Genomic DNA, 21,805 nt, shown 5'->3' with positions numbered 1-21,805 from the left:
GTGCAATCTCTACCTGGAGTAGGCAATCCATCAGTTTTCTGCTGAGAAGCATGGCCTCAGATTTAGAGGTGCTGATCCTCATCCCAGCCGCTTCACATTCGGCTGTGAACCGATCCAGTGAGTGTTGGAGATCACCAGCCGCTGAAGCCAAAAGGACCACATCATCTGCAAAAAGCAGTGATGAGACCCTGAGCTCACAAACCGGAAACCCTCCTCCCCCACTACACCTGATATCCTGTCCATGAATATCACAAACAGGACTGGTGACAAGTTGCAGCCCTGGCAGAGGCCAACCTCCACCGGACACGAGTCTAACTTACTGCCGAACACAGCTCTCGCTTTGTGAGTACAGAGATTGGATGGCTCGGAGAAGGGATCACCTCACTCCATACTCCTGCAGCACCTCCCACAGTATCTCCCAGGGTACCCGATCATACGCCGTCTCCAAGTCCACAAAACACATGTAGACTGGAAGGGCATACTCCCAGGCTCCCTCCAGGATCCTTGTGAGAGTGAAGAGCTGGTTGATTGTTCCACGACCAGGACAGAACCCGCATTGTTCCTCTTTCAATCAGAGGTTCGACTATCAGCTGAACCTCCTTTCCAGCACCCTGGAGTAGACTTTACCAGGGAGGCTACGTAGTGTGATGCCCCTGTAGTTGGCACTGGACTCTCTGGTCCCCTTTTTAAAAATAGGGACCACCACCCCAGTTGCCACTTCTTAGGCACTGTCCCAGACCTAAACGCAATGTTGAAGAGACGTCATCTTCCAAGACAGTCCCCTCCACACCCAGAGCCTTCAGCATTTCTGGGTGGATCTTATCAACCCCCGGGGCCTTGCCACTGTGGAGTTGTTTGCCTACCTCAGTGACTTGCACTAGGGAAATTGAAGAAAATCCTCCATCAGCTTCCAGCTCTCCCCCTACTATAGAGGGCACTCCGGTCTGATGCAGGAGTTCCTCAAAGTGTTCCTTCCAGCAGAGGATTTCCTCCTCAGTTGAGGTCAACAGAGTCCCATCCTTACTGCAGACAGCTTGGATGGTTCCCCATTTTCCTCTCCTGAGGTGTCTCACAATACGCCACAAGCATCTTGGTGCCGACTGAAAGTCCTTCTACATGGTTGCTCTGAACTCCTCCCACACCTGCTGCTTTGCCTCCCCCACAGCAGAGGCTGCTGCCCTTCAGGCCTGTTGGTACCTTGCAACTGCCTCTGGAGTCCTCCGAGATAACATATCCCAGAAGGGCCCCTTATCAATCGGATGGCTTCCCTGACCAATGGTGTCCACTACGTGTGTTCGAGGGTTGCCACCCCTTGAGGTACCCTAAGACCTTCAGGCCACGCTCCCCGCTGCAGCTTCAGCAATGGAAGCTGTGAACATTGCCCATTCTGGTTCAATGCCCCCAACCTCCACAGGGATGCTAGAAAAGCTCCACGGGAGGTGTGAGTTAAGATCTGTTGGACAGTGAGCTCCTCCAGAGGTTCCCAGTTCACCCACACTATCTGTTTGGGCTGGCCAGGTCTGTCCAAAGTCCTCCCCCAGCCTCTGATCCAACTCACCACCAGATGGTGATCAGTTGACAGCTCTGCCCCTCTCTTCACCCGAGTGTCCAGAATATGCAGCCTCAGATCAGATGATATGATCACAAAATCAATCATTGTTCTTTGGCCTAGGGTGCTCTGGTACCATGTACACTTATGAGCATCCTTATGTTCGAACATGGCATTCGAATATGGACAGTCCGTGACTATCACAGAAGTCTAATAACAAACGACCATTCAGCGTTAGATCAGGGAGCCCATTCCTCCCAATCACACCTCTCCAGGTGTCTCTGTCATTGCCCACGTGTGTGTTGAAGTCCCCCAGTAGAACAGTGGAGTCCCCCACTGTAGTCCCTTACAGGACACCATTCAGGGACTCCAAGAAGGCCGAATACTCCAAACTGCTGTTCAGTGCATAAGCACAACAGTCAAGTGCCCCCCACCACCCAAATGCGCAGGGAGGCAATCCTCTCATCTACCAGGGTAAACTCCAACATAGCGGCGCTCAGCTGGGGACACGTGAGTATCCCCACACCTGCCCGGCGCCTCACACCCTGACCAACTCCAGAGAAGAATAAGGTCCAACCCCTATCAAGGAGAGTGGTCCCGGAGCCGAGGCTGTGCATGGAGGTGAGGCCCACCAGATCTAACTGGTATCGCTCCACCTCCCGCACAAGCTCTGGCTCCTTCCCCCACAGCGAGGTAGCCCCTGCTGCCCGGGTCTGGTCCGCAGAGGCCCTTGACTTTCACTGCCACCCGTGGGCTGGACACCCGAAACCAGCGGTTCCTCCTGCGGGTGGTGAGCCCACAAGGTGGAGATGGAAGGTTTATGTTGCCTTTTTGGTTTGTGCCCGACCAGAGTCCGTGACAAGCCCAGCCACCAGGCCCTCGCTAACAAGCCCTACATCTGGGCCTGGCTCCAGATGGGTGCCCCGGGCTTCCTCCGAGCCAGGTCACATTTCCTCTGCCTTGTTCTGTCATGGTGCCTTGTGAACCCATTCTTAGTCTGGCTGCTTGCCTATGATCAATTTTGCCATTGGAGACCCTACCAGGAGCACAAAGACTCAGACAACACAGCTCTCAGGTTCATAGCGGGACACAAACCTCTCCACCATGATAAGGTGATGGTTCCCGGAGAGGACATTATAACACATTTTTCCTATTACACAATAACTATCCTCTTCACAGTAGAAGATTTACAGATTTAAAAATTCTTATTATTTATAATGTTATCATCAGACATCATTGACAATAATTCTCCAAAGTCTCTTCTCATTATTCCGTTTTTTTATACCTCAATATTTTTCCTCAAATTTGACTGAAGGATGTTATGATACAAATTCTCATCTTTATAACAATGTAACTTTTAACAGACACATTCACTGTGGGTTTTTGTGTGTGTGTGCATATCCAGCTGGGTGGCGTGACCCTGGTGGCCATGGGGATTTGGGGTGACTGTGAACTGGGGATCCTTCCTCCACCTGCTGGTGCCATTTTCCAAGGAGGGCGTGCACATAGTCAACGTGGGATTCTTCTGCATTGCCATAGGGGGCGTCCTCGTGCTGCTGGGACTCCTGGGCTCCTGTGGGGCCCAAAAGGAGAGCAAGTGCCTGCTGCTGATGGTAGGCAGCTCAGAGTGGATTTAAGGCAGGTCAAAATGGCTTTAAAGTGGGTCACAGTAGCTTTAAGGTAGATCAAAGCAGCTTTAAGGAGGGTCAAAGCAGCTTTAAGGTGGGTCAAAATGGCTTTAAGGTTGGTCAAAGCGGCTTTAAGGCGGGTCAAAATGGCTTTAAGGTGGAATCAAAGCGGCTTTAAGGTGGACCCAAAGCGGCTTTAAGGTGGATCAAAGCAGCTTTAAGGTGGATCAAAGCAGCTTTAAGGTGGATCAAAGCAGCTTTAAGGTGGATCAAAGTAGCTTTAAGGTTGGTCAAAGTGGCTTTAAGGCAGGTCAAAGTGGCTCACAGTCAGCCGCCTGTCTGTGACCTCACCGTCAGCCATGTGTGACATCACTGTCAGCTGTCTGTGACCTCACACAGCATGTCTCCATCTGGCTTTGGTCCCTGGGCACCTGACTGTGGCTGCCTGCTGCCCCTAGTGGTGGGTGTGATTAAGACGGTTAAATTAATATAATATGAACAATAAGAACATGAGCAATCTGCGATTTCTGACATTCTCCAAGGGTTGATGAGGACTCAAAATAACAGACACATCATGACCCGGACTTTACTTGATCCAGAACGGTCCAACTGGTCAAGATGTTGTAATCTGATATTTAATTCACAAGCTGAAAGAAAACAGTGTCTTCCTGATCTTGGTTTGACATCGTGATGTCGTCTTTTACTGCATGTTGATCAGAATCCCACCATCCAACACTAACAGGCTCCTCCTCTGTATGACACGTGGGATTTAAACTTTGTCAAGATCCATCAAACAGATCTGAGATGATCCTCGAAATGGTGAAAATTTAAGAAATGATCCAGAATCGGGATCTTGACCCCTTCTTCATCATCATCCATCCATCCGTCTTTCTATTCATCATCAGTTCTGTTTCCCAGCATCAGTGGTGGGCACACTTCCGATAATCCTATAATTATCGAAAATAAACTTTTCATTATCGGATTATCTTTTCAGATAACTTTGAAAACCATTATCTTCTGATAAATTTTTGTCCGACCGTTAACGCGGTAAACGCTTATAAAACGTAAAATCAGTCAAACACCTACCTGTTAAATGTTTTATAGCAGATGTGTAATTCTACCCTCTGCAAACCAAATCAATCAATCAATCTCATTTCTTTTAACCCCATACTGATACAACAACAAAATATCACCTAAGTCAACTAGAGGCATACATTTTTAACTTATGGTTCAAATTTTAACAAAACTAATTTCGGACAAGTTATTTAAATTAATGTTCCGTCTGGTTTATAAAGTGAAAATATCAGATATACGATTTAGTTTTAAAGTAATGTGCTAATTTTTAAGGTTTTAGTGTGGACATGCTGTGTCCAGGTGCATTATGGGTAGCATAGGGTAATCTCAATACGTTCACGACATGAAAAATGCATTTGAAACACTCTGGTCAGGCTCCACAGATAAGAGCATTAAACTCTAGTGCCTAAAACTCTTGTGAATATATTCAATGGGTTTATAGATGTTATTGTTTGCATTTCTTAAATTCCACACATCTTAAACGTAGCAGAGTAGCAGCAGACACAGATTATCTGCAATTTTGTTTTGGCAAGTCTCTACTGCCATCTACTGGCCAGTAGTGTTCATGGCAGTTTTCAAACTGAAACTGGGCAGACACTGTATGATATTTTCAATCACTGTACTCAGTTCCAGTTCAAACTGTACCACAGAACCGCACGGTGTAAAAGTTCAGAGCACACGATTTATGTTTTCGCACACATTGTACGTTCAAAAACCACACGTCGAACTCGTGTTTCCAGAAGCAAATGTAAACAGAAGCTTTTTTCAAACTTAATTTACAAAAACTCTCAATGGGAGACAAAGTAAAAAAAAACAAAACCAAAAACAAAACAAAAACATTACAAGACAGGTCTGCGGTGTTTGCACAGGCACAGTACGAGAGGTGGTCATGAGCTGTTAAACGCAGCTCGTTACTCCATGTATACTAAACGATGCAGGACGCGTGATTAACCTGAAACTCGGTGCGATCCAAAAAATTCTCGCACGAATGAAAAATCAGATGAAAAAGGGCCAAAACTCACACTGGCACCAGTAGATCAATTTTGACACCGGTTATATCAGACGGTTATCTAATTACAACTTGGCTTTTTTTTTTTTGAAAATGCCTGTTTTTACAAATAAAAAAATAGAATATTTTACAAAAAGCACATTTATCTGTAAATACCAACACACGACACACGTCACATTAACGTGTTGGTTTACATAATCAACCAACGAACCAACTAATCAGTGTTTAGCAGAGGCACATTTTACCCAGAATCCTTTGCGATCTGTCTGTGTTTGTTACAAAACTTCAGAATTAGTGTATTATTCAACATTAAAAGATATATGTTATATTTTAACTTTGTACAAATGACAGAATTGACACTAATGGAGTTATTCTATTAGTATTCATTTTATTTATACACCAAACCATAACTCAGCAGGGCTTTATTTTCCAAGAGCTCGGCCTGACAGCAGCGTTGTGATTGGGTAGAGAGCTGAGCTTTGTGGCTGTTGGAAGCCATGTAGTAAACTGGAGCTTCCAGCAAGGGACAGGACGCTGAAAGACAAAGTACTGACTCATTGTTTGGGTTTGTCGTCACTTTTGATGCTTTCAGAAGTGATCGTGGTGTTAAAACTAAAAATCAGTTTGTTAGTAGTTACAAGTGTACCAGAGACAATACTGGAATTTATCGGTTATCTGTAATTTCCAATACATTTTTGGGTGGTTTATCGTTTTATCTTTATCTAAGATAACTGAAACGTTATCTGATTATCTGTTATCGAAGTTAATTTTTTGGTTAACTGTGCCCACCACTGCCCAGCATGCAGCAAAAGAAGGCAGAGCCAGTCTGCTGAAGACACACTCATTAAATATTCATTTCAGCTGTAATAATGGAACTATTTGAGCATTGAAGAAAAAGCTCGTGAGGTGTTCAGGGACAGAAACCCAGAGGACACCTGAACAGTCATCTGTCGGTCATCGTTTTTCACTGTTCAACCACCAAAACCTTCAGTGTCAAATGGGACTCTGCTGGATCCATGTAGCAGCTTTTTAAGAACGATCACATTTTACACGCATGATGGCTTTAATTTTTGTAAATCATTATTATTGCTGCTGACACAGGAAGAGTTTAAACATTGTGATGTCATAAGGCCATTTCTTTATATTCTGGTAAAAAGATAAAAGATCATCTTGGCACAAAGTTTCGTTGTGTTCTTTCTACTAAATACATCTTTTTGGGCTTGAATCCAAATTGGCATATTTTTATTTCTAATTTGTACCATTTTTCTGTCATTTTTGTTGAGTCTGGTTAAAGAAAGGAACTAGTGATGATACTGCCCTCTGGTGGCCCGCTGGGTGACAAACGTGTTGACAGTTTGTTCTATTATTTGATAATGCACAGAGTGTGTAATCCGAGTTTTGTCCAGTATTCGCTGACTAAACGCAGACTTTTCTTCCTCCCTGCAGTTCTTCGTGGTTGTTCTGGTCATCTTCGTGTCCGAGGTGGCCGCTGGTGTCGTGGCTCTGGCCTACTCCTCGTTTGGAAGTGGGGTGTCTGCCACCTCCTCCTCACTCAGATTTCTTTGTCTGTTCCTCGCTGTGGACTTTATCTCCATCACTGAATTACCAGAGTTATGTTTGCCTCGCTGCGCTCGCCGACTTAATGACTCTGATGTCGCCTGGGGCCGTGTTCACCATCTCTCACTTAAAGCAATTTATCGCTCTGGAATATTGAACCTAAAGCATTTTATATGCAAAACAGCCTATTTACAAATGCTCCACGACATGCACTCCATTTCCCTTCAGTGCCTCTTTCAAAATTATTGGCCTGTGGTGACAAGGACGTTAGTCAACACCATCGTACAGAAAATTCACTTTAATATTCAGAGGCTTTGTGAGGTCACTAAGGTAGAAGAAGAAGAAGAAAAAAAAATCGGCTAAAGCAAAATGAAGATGATAAAAAAATACGCAAATGCTTCAATTTACAAGCAAAAAAACCAGGAGAAAAAAAATGTTTTAAATGGGGTCATATTGTGTATTTTATTTTTTTACATCTTTGCCATAACATTATCTCATCTTTGTTTAAAAATGTCATCACACAATACCGTGCCTGTACATGTCCTTCAAATCAAAATCAAACCGTCTTCATGAGTCTCATTCGGTCCAGATCCAAATGAGCCACACCCACATGGCCATGACATCACGCATCACTCCACCATTCAGGGAGCAGCGCTCTCATTTTAAAGGAACAACAACAAAAATGCGACAGTTCAGAGAGAAGTGAAATTATTTTTATCGAAGCATCAATTCAGATAATATATAAAATATCTGGAGATTTTAACGACATGATCAGGTTTAGACGACCGTGTTAAGATGTGTTTCACTTATTTGTCACGACATCCATGGTGTGGCGTTTGATTAGAAGTCATATTACACTGACCATTTTGTAAATTTTTTGGTTTGGCGCCGGAGTAGTGATGGCAAAACAAGGCCCCATGAAGCATTTGGTGTTTAAAAAAAAAACAAAAACAAAAAAAAAAAAAAAACACCAAATGCTTTGTGGGCCTAGTTTTGCCATCACTACTGGTGAGGTTCCTCGTAAATCTTTTGTTTTATTTTTGTCTCCAGGCTGAGGGAATCCTTCAAGCGTGGGCAACACCAGCGTTACAGCAGCAGTACAGCTCTGATCTGGCCGCCACACAGATCTGGAATGCCACCATGACAGAGGTATAGCCCAGTTCTCGTTCGCCGTTTGAATTCTTTTTTGAACAGACACTGCCATCTAGTGGCCTAAAAAAAAAACCAAATACTTCAGGAGGCCTCATTATGTCATCACTAACCGCCGCAGTAAGAAAAATGCTGACGCTAATTTCAGAGATCTTATTAATAAATGTGATATTTGATGACACATTTGCTAATCAGAAGATAAAGTTAGAGAAATGAGACCCTTAGCTTGTTGAATAACTGTTGTAATTAAAGTCTTATACCACAAAGTAGTCATTAACATAACCATAACCAGCTGAAGGCTAATGACTAGGTAACCAATGGTAGCATGTTTCCACATAACACCTTCAAGCTCAGCCAATCAGGAGCTTCAATTTTTCTTACAGCTAAAATGCTGCGGTTTCACCAACTACACAGACTTTGTGGGTTCACGTTTTGAAAAGAACAGAGGAACGCTACCCCCCAGCTGCTGCTGGAACAACACTGCCCCCTGCAGGACAGTGGAGGTACAGCGCAGCAATATCCAGGTGAGGAAGTCAGTCTGTACAATAAGCAATACACTGGATCTCCAAAGTGGGGATGGGGTCCCCAAAATCAAATAAAAAAAATAATTTAAAAAAATGTACAGAGTGCCCAATTTATTTCCTGAAGAGAATTTTATCTGCATTTTTTAAATGACAGTCAGTGGTCAGAACGGCTGCAGTCTGATTGATCAGTAATCAATAAGTGCATTGATTGAGGCAGGGCTGTTTTGAAGACATCCTGGAGCTGGTCAAAGAGCATGCCAACATCGTGGGAGGAATCACAGCAGGAGTTGGAATCTTGGAGGTCAAGATCTTCAAATCATTTCCTGAATTTCCTTTAACTCAGTAAAGTTTTTGAAGTTGCTGAAGGTTTGGTGGTTTTGTTTCTTCAGGTGGCTGCGATGATCGTTTCCATGTACCTGTACTGCTGCCTGCACAGAACCACCAGCTGAGCCCGACCCAGACCCAAACCTCCCGCAGGCGACACCGAGGACTTATCTTATTTACAGCACGTTGTAGATCTTTTTCTACGATTAAAGAATGATTTAATATATTATCATGTAAAGAAATGTTTTTTTTCCTCCTAATTTTAATGTGATAAAACGGGGGGGGGCATTCAGTGTAAATCTGTCAGAGAGTCAATAAAATGTATCAAAGTCCACAGAGTGACGTTTACTGGCAGCAGCCTGAGAAGGTTCAACGCAACTCGAGTCGTATGACAGACACGCGACTCTTCACATCACCGGTCCAGATCCTTTGGAGTCCACGTCAGGTTACCTGAGCGCACGCACCGGTGTGTTTACATTAATTACATGGAATTAATTTTTGTTCTGTTTCACCTAAGGACTGATTTGACAGGACAGACTGAATGTGGGCGGGATCACTGCTCTGAACTCCTCCTCCCCTATAATGGTTTAAAGTTCACCTCAGACCCGGCTGAAGTGGTCTTCGTCAGGAAGCTCGCTGCTCCGTGCTGCTCATTATTTTCATTTTTGACTCGTTGCTCCTGTTGGAATGTTGCCACAAAGTGTTTGTTTCTGAAAAAGCAGACTAATTTCTAACCTATTCCACCATAAATTACAATGAGTGTAATAACATAAAATCATTAACACCTTCAGCACCTGACAGAGGGATTTTTTCCCCCCTCCATCACACCTTTGTGATGTCATACAAGGCAACATTACAATAGGAAGAAAAGGCAGATTATTGCTTTTTTTTTTTTTTTTAAGTCCTTTTGTCAAAGCCGCTGTCTGCAGTCATACTTCTGTTTAATGACATCACAGAGCCCAGGAAGCCGCAGGTGACTTTGGTCTGACCTCGGTCAACTGCAGCAGCTGCAGAAACTCACCAAACCCTGAAGGTTTACATGCATTTTCCTGCTGCCGCCACTTTGCCTGCTGGGAAAATGCACGATGACCACGAAACCACAGCAAGACAAAGAACAGCTCTGACACCTGCATGAAAGATTTAAATGGCCTCAAAGTCACTGAAAAATAGTTTCATTCATCAAAACTGCGTGACTGTGCAAGAAGGAGAAGAGTGAGGAAAGCCACCAAGACAACCCAGAAGAAGTTACAGGCTGCTGTGGCTGTGATCGGAGAAATCTTCAGTCCTTGTTGGTTCCAGTCTGGATGCTTCAGTGCTTCTTGGTTCTGGTCTTGAGCTTTAGTGGTTGTTGGTTGAGAAAGAACTGTTTGGGCGTCACCGCAGTGAGTGCACATGATTGGACTCTGACTTTTTTAAATCAATGGTGCATTTTGGTGCATTCTGGTAGATTCTTGAGTCACAATTTTTACTTAGAAAAATCACTGTTTCTCAGTTATAGCTGAACAAGATATAACCCTAGAAAGTGATTTTTTTTTTCTAAGTAAAAAGTGCATCTTTGACTGCAAGAAAAGTTGTACACAGTGATACTACCGTAATTCTGGACTATAGAGTGCACCTGAAAAATAGCCGCACCCACCAATTTTAAAAAGAAATTGTACATAAATGGGCTTGTCTGTAAGCAGCAGGTCTCCATGTTGTAACATGAGATATTTACACAGAAAGATGTTAGGTTTTTTAACTTTTAATTAAATGCGTACTGTAAATGCTTTACTTCCCTGAAGTGTTAAACGTAAATATAGCCGCGCACATCATCCATGGCGTCATGCAGCTTCTCCGTTCCACACAGAGAACTGAGTAATTTTAACTTTTTAAGATTTCATCACGTGCAGCCAAGATCGGATGGAGTCTGTGAGAGAGGGACTTTTCTTCACTAAAACGAACGGGTAAGACCTTAAGGATCTATATATTATGAATTAATTTTTGTTCAGTTTCACCTATATTTACACTGTGTGTGAATGTACACTGCATGAGGAGCACAGCTTTCAGGAAATCAACTGACAGCATCAACTGACGTATGTGGACTTATGAAAAAGCCTGTAAAAATGCATAAATTAGCTGCATCATTATAAAAGCCACAGTGTTCAAAGTGTGTGAAAAAGTAGCAGCTTATAGTCTGGAAATTATGGTTCCACTTTTTTAATGGTACCACCATAAAAAAGTATTATACTATAACAAAGACAGCCAAATAATCAGTTTCAATCATTTTATAAGTAATAATAAAAGCTTCAGATCAAAGATCATTAATCTACATCAAAATATGAGATCAAATAAAAGTTAACTATGATTTGTACATATGTTCCTTTTTCTACCAATAATGTGTAGACTTTCTGAATATTTTCCAACTTCAGTTTGCATTATTGCAGATGACTCAGTTTCTTTGTGAATTTAAATTAAAAATAAATGAGCTAAATGGATACTAATGACACTGATGAGAATATCTGACATCATATTAAATATTTACTCCGTTTACAGAGTTTTTCATTTATCTGGCATAAACAAATTAAAATGTGTGAAATACCAATGCTTTTGGATGGAGGGTGCTGCACCGAGGACTCATCTGATCTTTTATTTTTTCTTTCAAACACACCACAGGCTGTTTTTTTTGGGGGGGTCTTATTTCCTACATGGGGTTGTGTTGATTTTTTTCCCCTCTTGGTTAGGACTTGAAAGACATCGTTTTGCCACTAATTCAGCATATTTTTGGGCTATATGATCTTTTTCAATAGATTTAACAACGTTTGCCTAAAGTGTTAACAGTCGTTACCATCTGAACGTGTTTCAGTGACTTTTCTCACCGTGTTCTGTGGAAATTGTGACAGATGGAAAAAGACGATTCAACAACGCATCATTTATTTTGTCTCACAGGTTCAAAATCTCACGGACTTCAAATGGAGCGCAGCACCGCGAGCATCAAAAACACAACCGTCCTGACGCAAAGACGTCCAAGACTGATGTGGGCGGAGTCACACACACACACCTCAGCACATCATCAAATACACAACACAAACAATAACCACAAATGAAAACCCATGAATTATATCCACCATGTCTAATAGCCCCCTGCCAGAAATCAGCATAAACTAAAACAACAAGCGTCAACAAGGGGGCGGTGACTAACCCGGCCGCAACCACTCCTCCACACTGGGGGCACTGTGAGGTAAGGCCCCTGGGAAGGAAACCCTAGGCCTCCCCCATGGAGGATGGGTAAGCCTTGTGGGGGTGTCCAGAGGTGGTCCACCAAAATGCGCGCTGCTTTACTGCCTATGTTGACCACAAAGTTGTTTTTTCCGCCTTCATTCCATTTTCATTATGAAACAATGTCTTATTCATTACATTAACTGTAGTGTTCGTACCTTTAAGGAGAAAATAAACTGTAAATTCTGGACCAAAAAGCATGTGGTACTGAAAGTTTCCAGCCGCTTTATCAGAGCCGAGACACCTCGACTTCCAGCCAATCACGGCTTGTGTAACAAGTTTGTCCACTTCGGGCAACGCGCTCATCGTATTGAGAAAATCTCAACATGAAATTCTTTGGTTTTTGCCCGTTTGTGTAGATAAAAAAACAACACAGAAATAACATAATATTAATTTTGACAGAAAACAGTCATAACGGAAGACTAGCACCTACGTGACCGTCTTACTGAACCACATTTGACGTGGAACAGTTTAAAACAAGATAAACACATTTTAAATATTATATTCTTTTAGAGCCTTTTAAAATTAGCACAAAATGATCTGGTTTTAAAAATGAAGCAGTATCAATTAAAACTCAATCTATCAAAAATATTTAAAGGTTCTTCTCATATTTTTTTCTTTAACACCTACTTTTTTTTTTTAACTTTGTTCTTTTTCTGGTTGAGTTGATGTTACTTTTTGTCCGGTGGCACCACAAAACACACAGCATCTCCAAAAAAAAAAAAAAGTCAGCATGAAAGAAGGCGGGAACTTTCAGACAGACGAGCCGCCGGCGAGAAACGTGAACCAGGTTTTAGGGCGTGGCTCCAGCAACACCAAAAAAAAAAAAAAAAAGTCCAGTGTAACAGACCTACACCTGCTCCACCAGAGCCGCCTCCTCTTTGGGCGGAGCCTCCAAGTGGATGGGCGTGACACCTGCCGGCTTCTTCGCACTGAAACAGAGGAAGTGTAGAAATGCAAAGAAAGAAAGAGGATGTGAAAAAGAAAGAAAAGGAAAAGTGGGACAACAAGATGACTAAATTTCTCAGGGTGTTATCGGGTTTTGTAATGTTAAAAAAAATGACATCAAAATATTTCATAAAAAAATACTGACTATGCTTCAGTTTCAGCTGAAGAAAACCTAAATCTAACATTTAGCAGCGAAAGCTAACGATGGTTAAACTCTGTGGGTTCACAGTAAAGCTCCACTGCTGGCTTCATACACACATGCTTTTATTGTGAAACTCATTCAGCAAATAAAATCTTCTCAAAACTGACTAAATTCTGTTAAATACAGTTGACGTGGCAGAAAACAGCGCCAACGTGAGCGTGGAGCTGAACGCAGCTGGTCTCACTGTACTTGCATTAGTACAGAAAATAGTGGGCGTGTCACTTACGAGTAGGGGGAGATGGGCACCGCGACCACCAGCACATGATTTTTTTTCCTGAAGAGTCGCCACAGACCTCGATGGTATCCCCGCACATCCAAATTCCAAATGTGGAGGCACTGAAAATGACACAAATCACAGAGTTCATCCACAAAACACGCTTCCCCCCTCAGCGAGCAACACGGCATCAACAACTTCATGTATATAAAAAAGACAAAACAAAAAAATTATTCCTGAAAAGCAGACTGTCAGAGTTACTGCTGCGTACGCAGAATTATAAAATCTTTTCCCACTGATTACAGTATTTTTGCCGACTATAAATCACATCTGTCCTAAAATGAGACATGAAGAGGAAGACAAAAATAACAAAAGTTGCACGGACGGGTCTATAAGTTACACTTATTCTACCACCATGAAACAAGAAGCAACATCAATTTAATGGGCGTGTTATTTATTTATAAAGTAAGCATTGCATTAATGAGCAGAAGCAAATGGGATAATTAATGTTATTGTACTAGCCACATAAATCTGAGTAAACTGCTACTTTGACCCACAGAGAAAAACATTCAGTCGCTCTGTTCAATGAAATTTAACATTTGCTTTGTAAGACATAATAGCCTAACCTTAGCTTAGTTGTCCTGCTTGTTGCTGTCCTACTTTCTCACAGTTCAAACAAGTGTACAGAGTAGTATTAAAGTTATAGTCTTTATTCCAGAGCGCGGTCTTTCAGCTTGAGAGCATGATTTATTAAAATGACTGTCTAAGACACAGAATGTCTCTCTCATTCAGATCATTCTGTTTTAAAGTGGCTGGCATCCAGATGGCACATTACTGCCGCCTTCTGCTCTGGAGCATGAATCATAGTTCCTCACTTAGTATACAGAAACAGCTGGTCACACTTGTAGATGGTGTCATCTTGTGGCTACAGATGATAATGCAGTATTTTTTCATATATAAGATGCTTTAGAATATAAGCTGCAAGACATCCAAATCTAGTTAATAATTAATAAATAAATGAGTGTGACTAACAGCCTGGAGAATATGGTATCCAACGAGCATTTGGGACACCTTTAGTCTGTGGATGTGTTATTACTTTGGACCATCAGGGGGCAGTGTTAATACCATGTAAAATTTTATAAAGCTTTAAAATGAGCTTTATGGACTCTTTAGAGCTCCACAGATCATGCTCCATACCTTGGCAAGCTCGGTCCAGGTCACCGTGTCGGTCTCACTCTCCATCTTAATGAACATGACGTAGACCTTCCCCTCAGAGTCTGGCAGGAAGGAGTCCTCACAAGGGTTCTTGCTGTGGTCCAGAACCTTGGCCTCCCTTCACACAGTTACACAATTTATACGTCTTTTTAGTTTGGAATTTGAATCCTGTGTTTTTCTCAGCAATCACACAGGATCTGTTTTTAGTGCCACCACAGGAGGAAAGTGCTCTTATGATCATTTGTGTTTGTATGAATCTTAGCACCCCTTCACACGTAGTGTGGAGTTTGGTCGACGTGCACACGAAGCAGGAATTTCATGCAAAACGTGTGGAATTGTCCCTGCCTCTAATGCCTCGTACACCTGTTGCTACAACTATTTGCACACACCAGCAACTGAAAGACAAAGTGTGCACTGTGCGAACCCATTGGACCCTCTTGCAGCAGGTGCCGGCCAAATTCCAGGTGACACGCACGGACATCTAATGCCGCTTGCATGGCACTTAGAAAATGTGTGGCCAGTTGCACTCTTGGCACGACAACAGACTGCAGCCAACCACTGTCATACACGCAGTGAAATTTGTCTAAGTTCCCCACGAGTGTGACTTTGCAAACACAAACACACACACTGACACGTGGGTTGTGTGCACTCCACTCACAGGAGGCGTGGCTTCCGACAGAAGCAGCTGTGACAATCTGTGGATCTGGACATTCCAGCTAGACAACACCTACTGTGTTTGGACATACATGGACTAACACCTGTCCACTGTGAGGCGCGTGTGTCTGATTGCCGTATTTACGTGGAAATAAACAAAAACATACCGCTGTGGTGGCGACAAGCTGCAGCAAGCGAGAGCGCGCACGGAGCGTACACCGACAACCCCCCAGGTTGAAATGGACCATCAGCTCAGAACATGCAGCAGGCGATCTGACTGTCACGTCACCCACGTTCCACATGACGCGGTGTCTGTGCTGTGGTGCGCCATCCACAAGACGCACGCACGGCCAACTGGAGCACCACATCAGTAGATGTGGACATCAGAGCACGCTGCTTCTCATTCATGTCATTTCATGACTGTACGTCAGTGACCATGGGTCATCACCAGAGGAACAGATGGATTATACTTGTACTGCCCGCTTGATAAGAGGGATTAAATACAGTGTGATGTTTGAATATGGTGTGCTGTTTTATTTATTTATTTATTTTATTTTTTTAATACGTCCATGTGCTTCCTGATGTCAGGCAGATTTCAGCACCTTTTACAGGACAGTGATGGGAGCTCACTTGGTAAAGTGTAGGTACGAATCCTGTGGGTGGTGTTTTGTTTTTGTTGCTTTTTTTTTTTTTTCTTCTTCTCCCCTACATAAGAGGCACGATGTGGTCCCACAGGTACCAGCTGGTTTTATTTGTTATTTACTCCACATAAGTTGTGCGATGTGCTGTACCTGGCACTGTGTTTCTGCTCAAAAGACACTGGTGCCTGCACGAATAATCGCACCGTGGTCGTGCTCGCCCACCTGTCGGCACAATGTTTCGTGGTGCGCTAATTTTGAACTGTTTCATGCTGTTATCAACCAAACTTCGCACTATGTGTGAAGGGGCCCTCAGGAAGATACTTAGGGATGCAAACGTGGCAGTTTCAGTGGGCACATGGATGGAAGAAATGAGCTGATTTTGGCTCAGGTCAGTCCCGGCTCAGGGTCAGAGTGTAAGGTCAAATTTCCAACCCCATGCAAACGTAGAGGAAAAGAGCTCATTTTGTGGAAATTGAAGATATTTTATAGTTAGTGAACTTGATATTTTGGAACGTAACATTTTTGCTACTGTGTGATACTTTGAAATGTGGGTGTGGCTTCACTGTTCTTTCTGTCCACCTAAACCAGTTCTGGTTGATTTGGTTCTTTTGCTCCCTGCACAGGAACAGTTGGAGCTCTATTTAAACAGCTCAGGGTCACAACTTTAGGATTTAGTTTGTTGCACACTTATTAGGGTTTTTTTTGGGGTGGGGGGGTGTCATTATTTTTAAGGAGTATTTTTTTTCTTTGTTTTATTTTGTTTTAGACTGAGGTCTTTTTTTTTTTTTTTTTTTAAGTGTATGGAGTAAATATCCAACTTGAGTTTACTTGACAAAATTCACATATTACACTCATCCCCTTTTTAGATTATAATAAATAATCACATGTACTGGTTAAAGCATCTGAAATCTGACTACATATTCCTTTTTTAAAGTTTTGCAGTACTTAAGAAAATATTTGGGATTTGAATGAAACGGTTCATTTCAAAACAAAGAAACAGTTGCTGGGTTTTTTTTTTCCTCCACAGCTGTCTAATCGTTAGCTAGACTGATGCTGATATTCAAAAACTAATGAAGACTTCCAGAAATTTTGCAAAAAGCTTGAACCTGATAGAAAATTTTAAATGAAAAATGCAAACTGAATAAAAAAAAAAAAAAAAAGTGATTTTGGTGATTTTCACTGTTGGAGTCACTCACTTCAGTAGGTTGTGGATCTCGGCTTCATAAGAATCTTTCTTTAAGCTGAGAAGAAACGCAGAAAAACATTCAGACTGTTGTCTTGTTTTCTGGACGTTGTTCTACCTGACAAATCATCACATCTGGAGTTCCACCTGTCAACGTTCTTCAGTTGCACATTAGGAACCGTGTTGAACTTGTGTTTCTTGAAGTAAACCTCCTGCAGGACGGATCCAAAAACAATCAAACAATTAAAATCAGTTTGTCTTTAGAGATACGATGAAATGACTCCAGATTTGTGGCTGAGAAACAACTGAAGTGATTTTCGTTCAAATTCTAGAAAGCCTTACGTGGAAATATCCGTTCATGTTGAGTCCAATGATGCCAAAGTGGTAGGAACGCGACACATCGGGGATGATGCACTCGCGACCTTTTCTCTGTTCGGGCATCCGCATCCACATGTCCCAGTCCCACAACTAGATCACCAAAAAACAAGACAAAACAAAGAGGGCAGTTACAGCACTGTGACCAAAGGTCACTGAGAATCAACTCAGTCCCTTTAGTGCAGCGGATAACTGAAAACAGAAATACTTCAAATGGTGATGCAAACACCAAATTTGGGACAAATACTCCTTTTACCCTTTTGAAAAGGCCGAGTGTCCACTTGAAAATTGTGAACAGGTGGCCAGGTAGGGGTCAACTGAAGAATTAACACAGGGGTCAAAATTTAAAAATGCTCCAATCATACTGAAAACAACACCTTATTATAATATGGCTACAAGAGTACACGGGCTCTGATTGGCTGTTTTCTGGCCTCATATTTTCCCATTATCAGACCGGTAATTGTGTGTCAAAATTACAACTTTGTTTACAATTTTCATGCTGTGAAATAAAACATCAATAGCAAACAAAGAAATTATGAGTGACAGAGAGAACTATTCTCTGGTTCTCTGAATCTGAACTGGAGGAATTAACAGCAAACGAGCTCAAAGTGGACAAACAAGATGAAAACACAGCTCCCAACAACCATATAATAAATGAATTATTAACCTTACACTGTTAGCAATCCTTTATTTGTCTCATCATAAAAAAAAAAAAATTCAAAAGGTATAATTTGGACTACCTGTGACTGAATGTTCTGGAGTTATGGGATGAAACAGCAAGAATGGTGACAAAGGTCAGTTTCAGTTTGTACAGGGGTCAAAAGTTAAAGTTACTCCATGTTTGGTTAAAAAATGCAAATTATTGTTTGAGCTACTAAGGTTAATAAATAGTTTTGACCATGTGTTGTTTGGTGTCCACAGTAAAGGTCAAACAAGGTCGACATCCATTGGATTCAATGATATGTGACATATGTTACCCTGTAACATGATAACTGAGCATGACAGATGGTGCGAACTATTCCTTTGTACAACTCTATTTGCTCAGCCAATAATTTAGCACTTTTTTTTTAAATCAAACTGGAACAACTTTAATTTTTGACCCCTGTACAAACTGAAATTGACCTTTGTCACTATTCTTGCCGTTTTTACCTCATACCATTCAGTCACAGACAGACCAAACTACTTTTTGAAATCTTTAAGATCAAACAAATAATGTGATGTAGTTTTGAATATGATTGGAGCAGTTTTAAATTTTGACCCCTGTGTCATTCTTCAGTTGACCCCTACCTGGCTGCCTCGAACATTCAAGTGGACACTGCTTTTCCAAAAGAATAATGTCTAAGGAGTATGTGTGCCAAATTTGGTGTTTGTGTCACCATTTGAAGGATTCCTCTGTAAATATTCTGATCTGCTGCACTACTGAGACAATACAGGATTCAAGTAAAACAGACGAGCTGCAGGCCGCTAGATCAACGAGAAAAACACAATTAATGCTGCCATAAATCACGACAAACAGGCTGCAAGACAAGAAGCTGAGCTGCGTTTAACAGCTACTACATTCAGGAGTATAACCACAGGGCCACGCTGTGTGACCATGGATTAAAATCACAACAATCTGAGCAATTCTGTCAGAGATCCTTTTGACTAAAGACGTCATGGTGCAAAGGTTTTCAGCACAAACACAAACTCTGCAGAATACAGAGCTTTGTTCAATCAAACTGGACTGAAGAACAAACTGTGTGATTTTACTAAAAGGAAAAACTGAAATGACAAATACAAGACATTATGACAGAAAAATATTAAGGCGTTTATATTTTTAAAAAGTGCTGCGCTGAGATTTGAACCAAATCTTACAAACAGATGAGGATGTGGAGCTGCGATCTAAAGCTGGTTATGATGAACTCAACACATAACTGACCAAACAGCATGAAAAATTAAATAATATCAGATGGAACAGGTGAGACAAAGTGTGGGCTGAGCTCTCTACCTTCTCAGGCGTGGGCCACTTTGGTTCCAGCTCATCTTTGTAGAGACTCTTCTTCAGCACCCAGCCGAGGCCGGGCATGGTCTCCACGCGGTACAGCAGAGCCGGGTCCTCCGCCGTGTGCTCGTAGCCCTGAACAACAACAATAAACACTGCAGGAAACACCACCTTACACAAACGTTAAAATACTAAAAAACACATAGTGGTTAGTCATCTCAAGTTACTATGGCAACTAATGAGTTAGTAAAGTGCAAGTGTGCAACTTTCCAGATGAAACATTGAACGCGAGAAAGTCAGTGTTCACAAGCAAAGTGATTGACACATTTGCCGAAATAATCACAATGTTGTGTGCAGAACAAAAGTCCTGCTGATGAAGATAAAATCATTAATACAGACACTACAATCTAATGTTTTCATTAGACAATGGTGCGATCTGCGTGTGGTGGGAACAAAAAAAAAAAAAAAACTAGACTGTCCTTCTGTAGCAGGAGGTACTGTTCTGCTCTAACCGGTGTTAATCCACCTGCATGGTCTTTTCTGGAACCACTGACTCAGACTCTCCCATCAGCGGTTCAGCAATCTGAAGACAAACGATCAGTTTTCACTCTCTTCATTCTGAGCAGCGAGCGTCTCCACGGAATAATACTTAGAAGAAAAGGAAATAATCTGTGAAGGTAAGTTGCTGCCGGAGGTCGAGGAGAACCCGATCAGCCGCCATCACGCCGACGGTCATCCAGGCCGCTGCCAGCGTGGTCGGACTTACAGACGACGTTTACGCAACACACATATGAGAAAAGTACACACCAAGAACACCAAGTATCAGACTTACTGCAGCGTTTGTCCTGGAACCAAACGCAGCTTCAGTTCCTGTGAGATGCACGTTTACATAAAACAGATTTTTTTTTTTTTTTTAAGAGCTTCAGGAATTCACTGACTTACAGAACGAGTCACATGAAGGCAACAGGCACAACGCCAGAACAGTCTTATAAACCGCTCATATTCTTCATACATTTTGTGTGCACGCTCATCAGAAGGAATATATAATTAAATTAATTTATATGGTGCCAAATCACAACATAAGTCGCCCCCAAGACGCTTCAGAAGAGGAAAGTCTAAACGTACAAACACCCTGTACAAGCACAGAGGAGACAGTGGTTCAGAAAACCTCCCTCAGACTGTTTTTTTGAGGAAGAAACCTCAAGCAGACCAGAATCAGAGGAGTGACCCACTGCTTAGCCAAAACTAACCAGTGATGGAGTCAGGTCCATCTACCCCAAGGCCAAGACCGAGTTGAGTCCAGGGTTTCAGAGACAGAGGATCATATATATATCCTTTATTTAATCAGGTAAAATCCTCACTGAGATGAAAAATCTCTTTTCCAAGAGTGAGATGGCCAAGAAGGCAGGGCACTGACAAAAGTCTGTTGTAGTTGCCGCGGCCTGTTCTCATAGACTTGTGCATAATTTCAACCTACAGCCAAGTGAGTCAGACGCAGTCCTATAATCTTTAGTGTACTTTCATGGTGTAACAGACATTAACACATTGCCTGGGCAAAGGAACATAATGTTTGCATAGTTACAGGGCCGTGTCAGGAGATTATTGCACATCAGTACTTGTAGATGTAGTATAGTGTGTAGTACTGTGGTGACTATAAAACAAAGCAATCAAGCACTGAGCATGCAGAGCACTGTATGAGTAAAGTTACCATGATGGGCACTTTTCTATTTGGTGAGAAGTAAATGGCACAAAAAAAAAAAAAAAAAAAAAAAAAAAGGTTAAAAGGATAAAAATGAGCAGCCTCAAACTGGACTGTGCTATTCTTCAGGTCCGGATGATGCCGAGGCCAAGACACCAAAAATAAAAAAAAATAAAAAAAACCCAGCCTCAAGACTGCGAACACTGATTCCAACAACAACAAAGACCAATTTAACAGACTACAATGGAAAAAATTCAAACATGGAAAACAAAAAGCCTCACCTGGTCGTTCCAGGCTGAGATACAGTACAGACTGTCGTCCTCGTTCAGCAGGTGGATCGTCTGACTCAAAAAACTGCAGCAACAAGACAAACATCAGTGTTTCAAAAAGCAGACACTCAAACAGTCACTGGATGAAAGAAAAACATGTTTCCAGTCTGAACGTTCATTTTATCTGTAAACACACCTTTGTTATGTCATAAAAGTTCAAAGTGTCACAATCACATCTCACATCACAAAAAGGTAATAATAAAAACAAAATCAAGATCCAGAATTCACACACGGGCTGTTAAGAGTTTTTTTTTTTTTTTTTTAACCCTCTTGGTGAAATTAATCAGATGAAAAC

At 42.0% G+C, this 21,805-nt stretch overlaps 2 protein-coding genes across 2 annotated transcripts in view; one reads left to right on the top strand and one right to left on the bottom strand.

The window, feature by feature from the left end:
- The first annotated feature begins 3,031 nt into the window (after window positions 1-3,031).
- On the top strand, window positions 3,032-9,040 carry LOC117518249 (tetraspanin-1). Its single transcript, XM_034179335.1, has 6 exons — window positions 3,032-3,162; window positions 6,707-6,781; window positions 7,868-7,966; window positions 8,350-8,490; window positions 8,708-8,791; window positions 8,880-9,040. Exons 1-6 carry the CDS (start codon window positions 3,160-3,162, stop codon window positions 8,937-8,939), a joined length of 462 nt encoding a protein of 153 aa, XP_034035226.1. The 5' UTR covers window positions 3,032-3,159; the 3' UTR covers window positions 8,940-9,040.
- A 2,667-nt stretch (window positions 9,041-11,707) lies between these two features.
- Window positions 11,708-21,805, bottom strand: part of pomgnt1 (protein O-linked mannose N-acetylglucosaminyltransferase 1 (beta 1,2-)) — a 63,167-nt gene continuing 53,069 nt past the window's right edge. The window contains exons 15-22 of the mRNA XM_034179334.1: window positions 21,463-21,535; window positions 19,489-19,617; window positions 17,469-17,594; window positions 17,274-17,338; window positions 17,140-17,184; window positions 14,631-14,766; window positions 13,446-13,555; window positions 11,708-13,001 (exon numbers count right to left, since the gene is read on the bottom strand). Coding sequence (XP_034035225.1) covers window positions 12,920-13,001; window positions 13,446-13,555; window positions 14,631-14,766; window positions 17,140-17,184; window positions 17,274-17,338; window positions 17,469-17,594; window positions 19,489-19,617; window positions 21,463-21,535 — 766 coding nt within the window. The 3' untranslated portion in view covers window positions 11,708-12,919. The remainder of the gene's footprint in view (window positions 13,002-13,445; window positions 13,556-14,630; window positions 14,767-17,139; window positions 17,185-17,273; window positions 17,339-17,468; window positions 17,595-19,488; window positions 19,618-21,462; window positions 21,536-21,805) is intronic.

This window comes from Thalassophryne amazonica, chromosome 10 (assembly GCF_902500255.1).
Source record: "Thalassophryne amazonica chromosome 10, fThaAma1.1, whole genome shotgun sequence".
NCBI classification, from domain to species: Eukaryota; Metazoa; Chordata; class Actinopteri; order Batrachoidiformes; family Batrachoididae; genus Thalassophryne; species Thalassophryne amazonica.
Note: the sequence above shows the minus strand (reverse complement) of the source record. Positions and strands in the feature narration are given on the sequence as shown.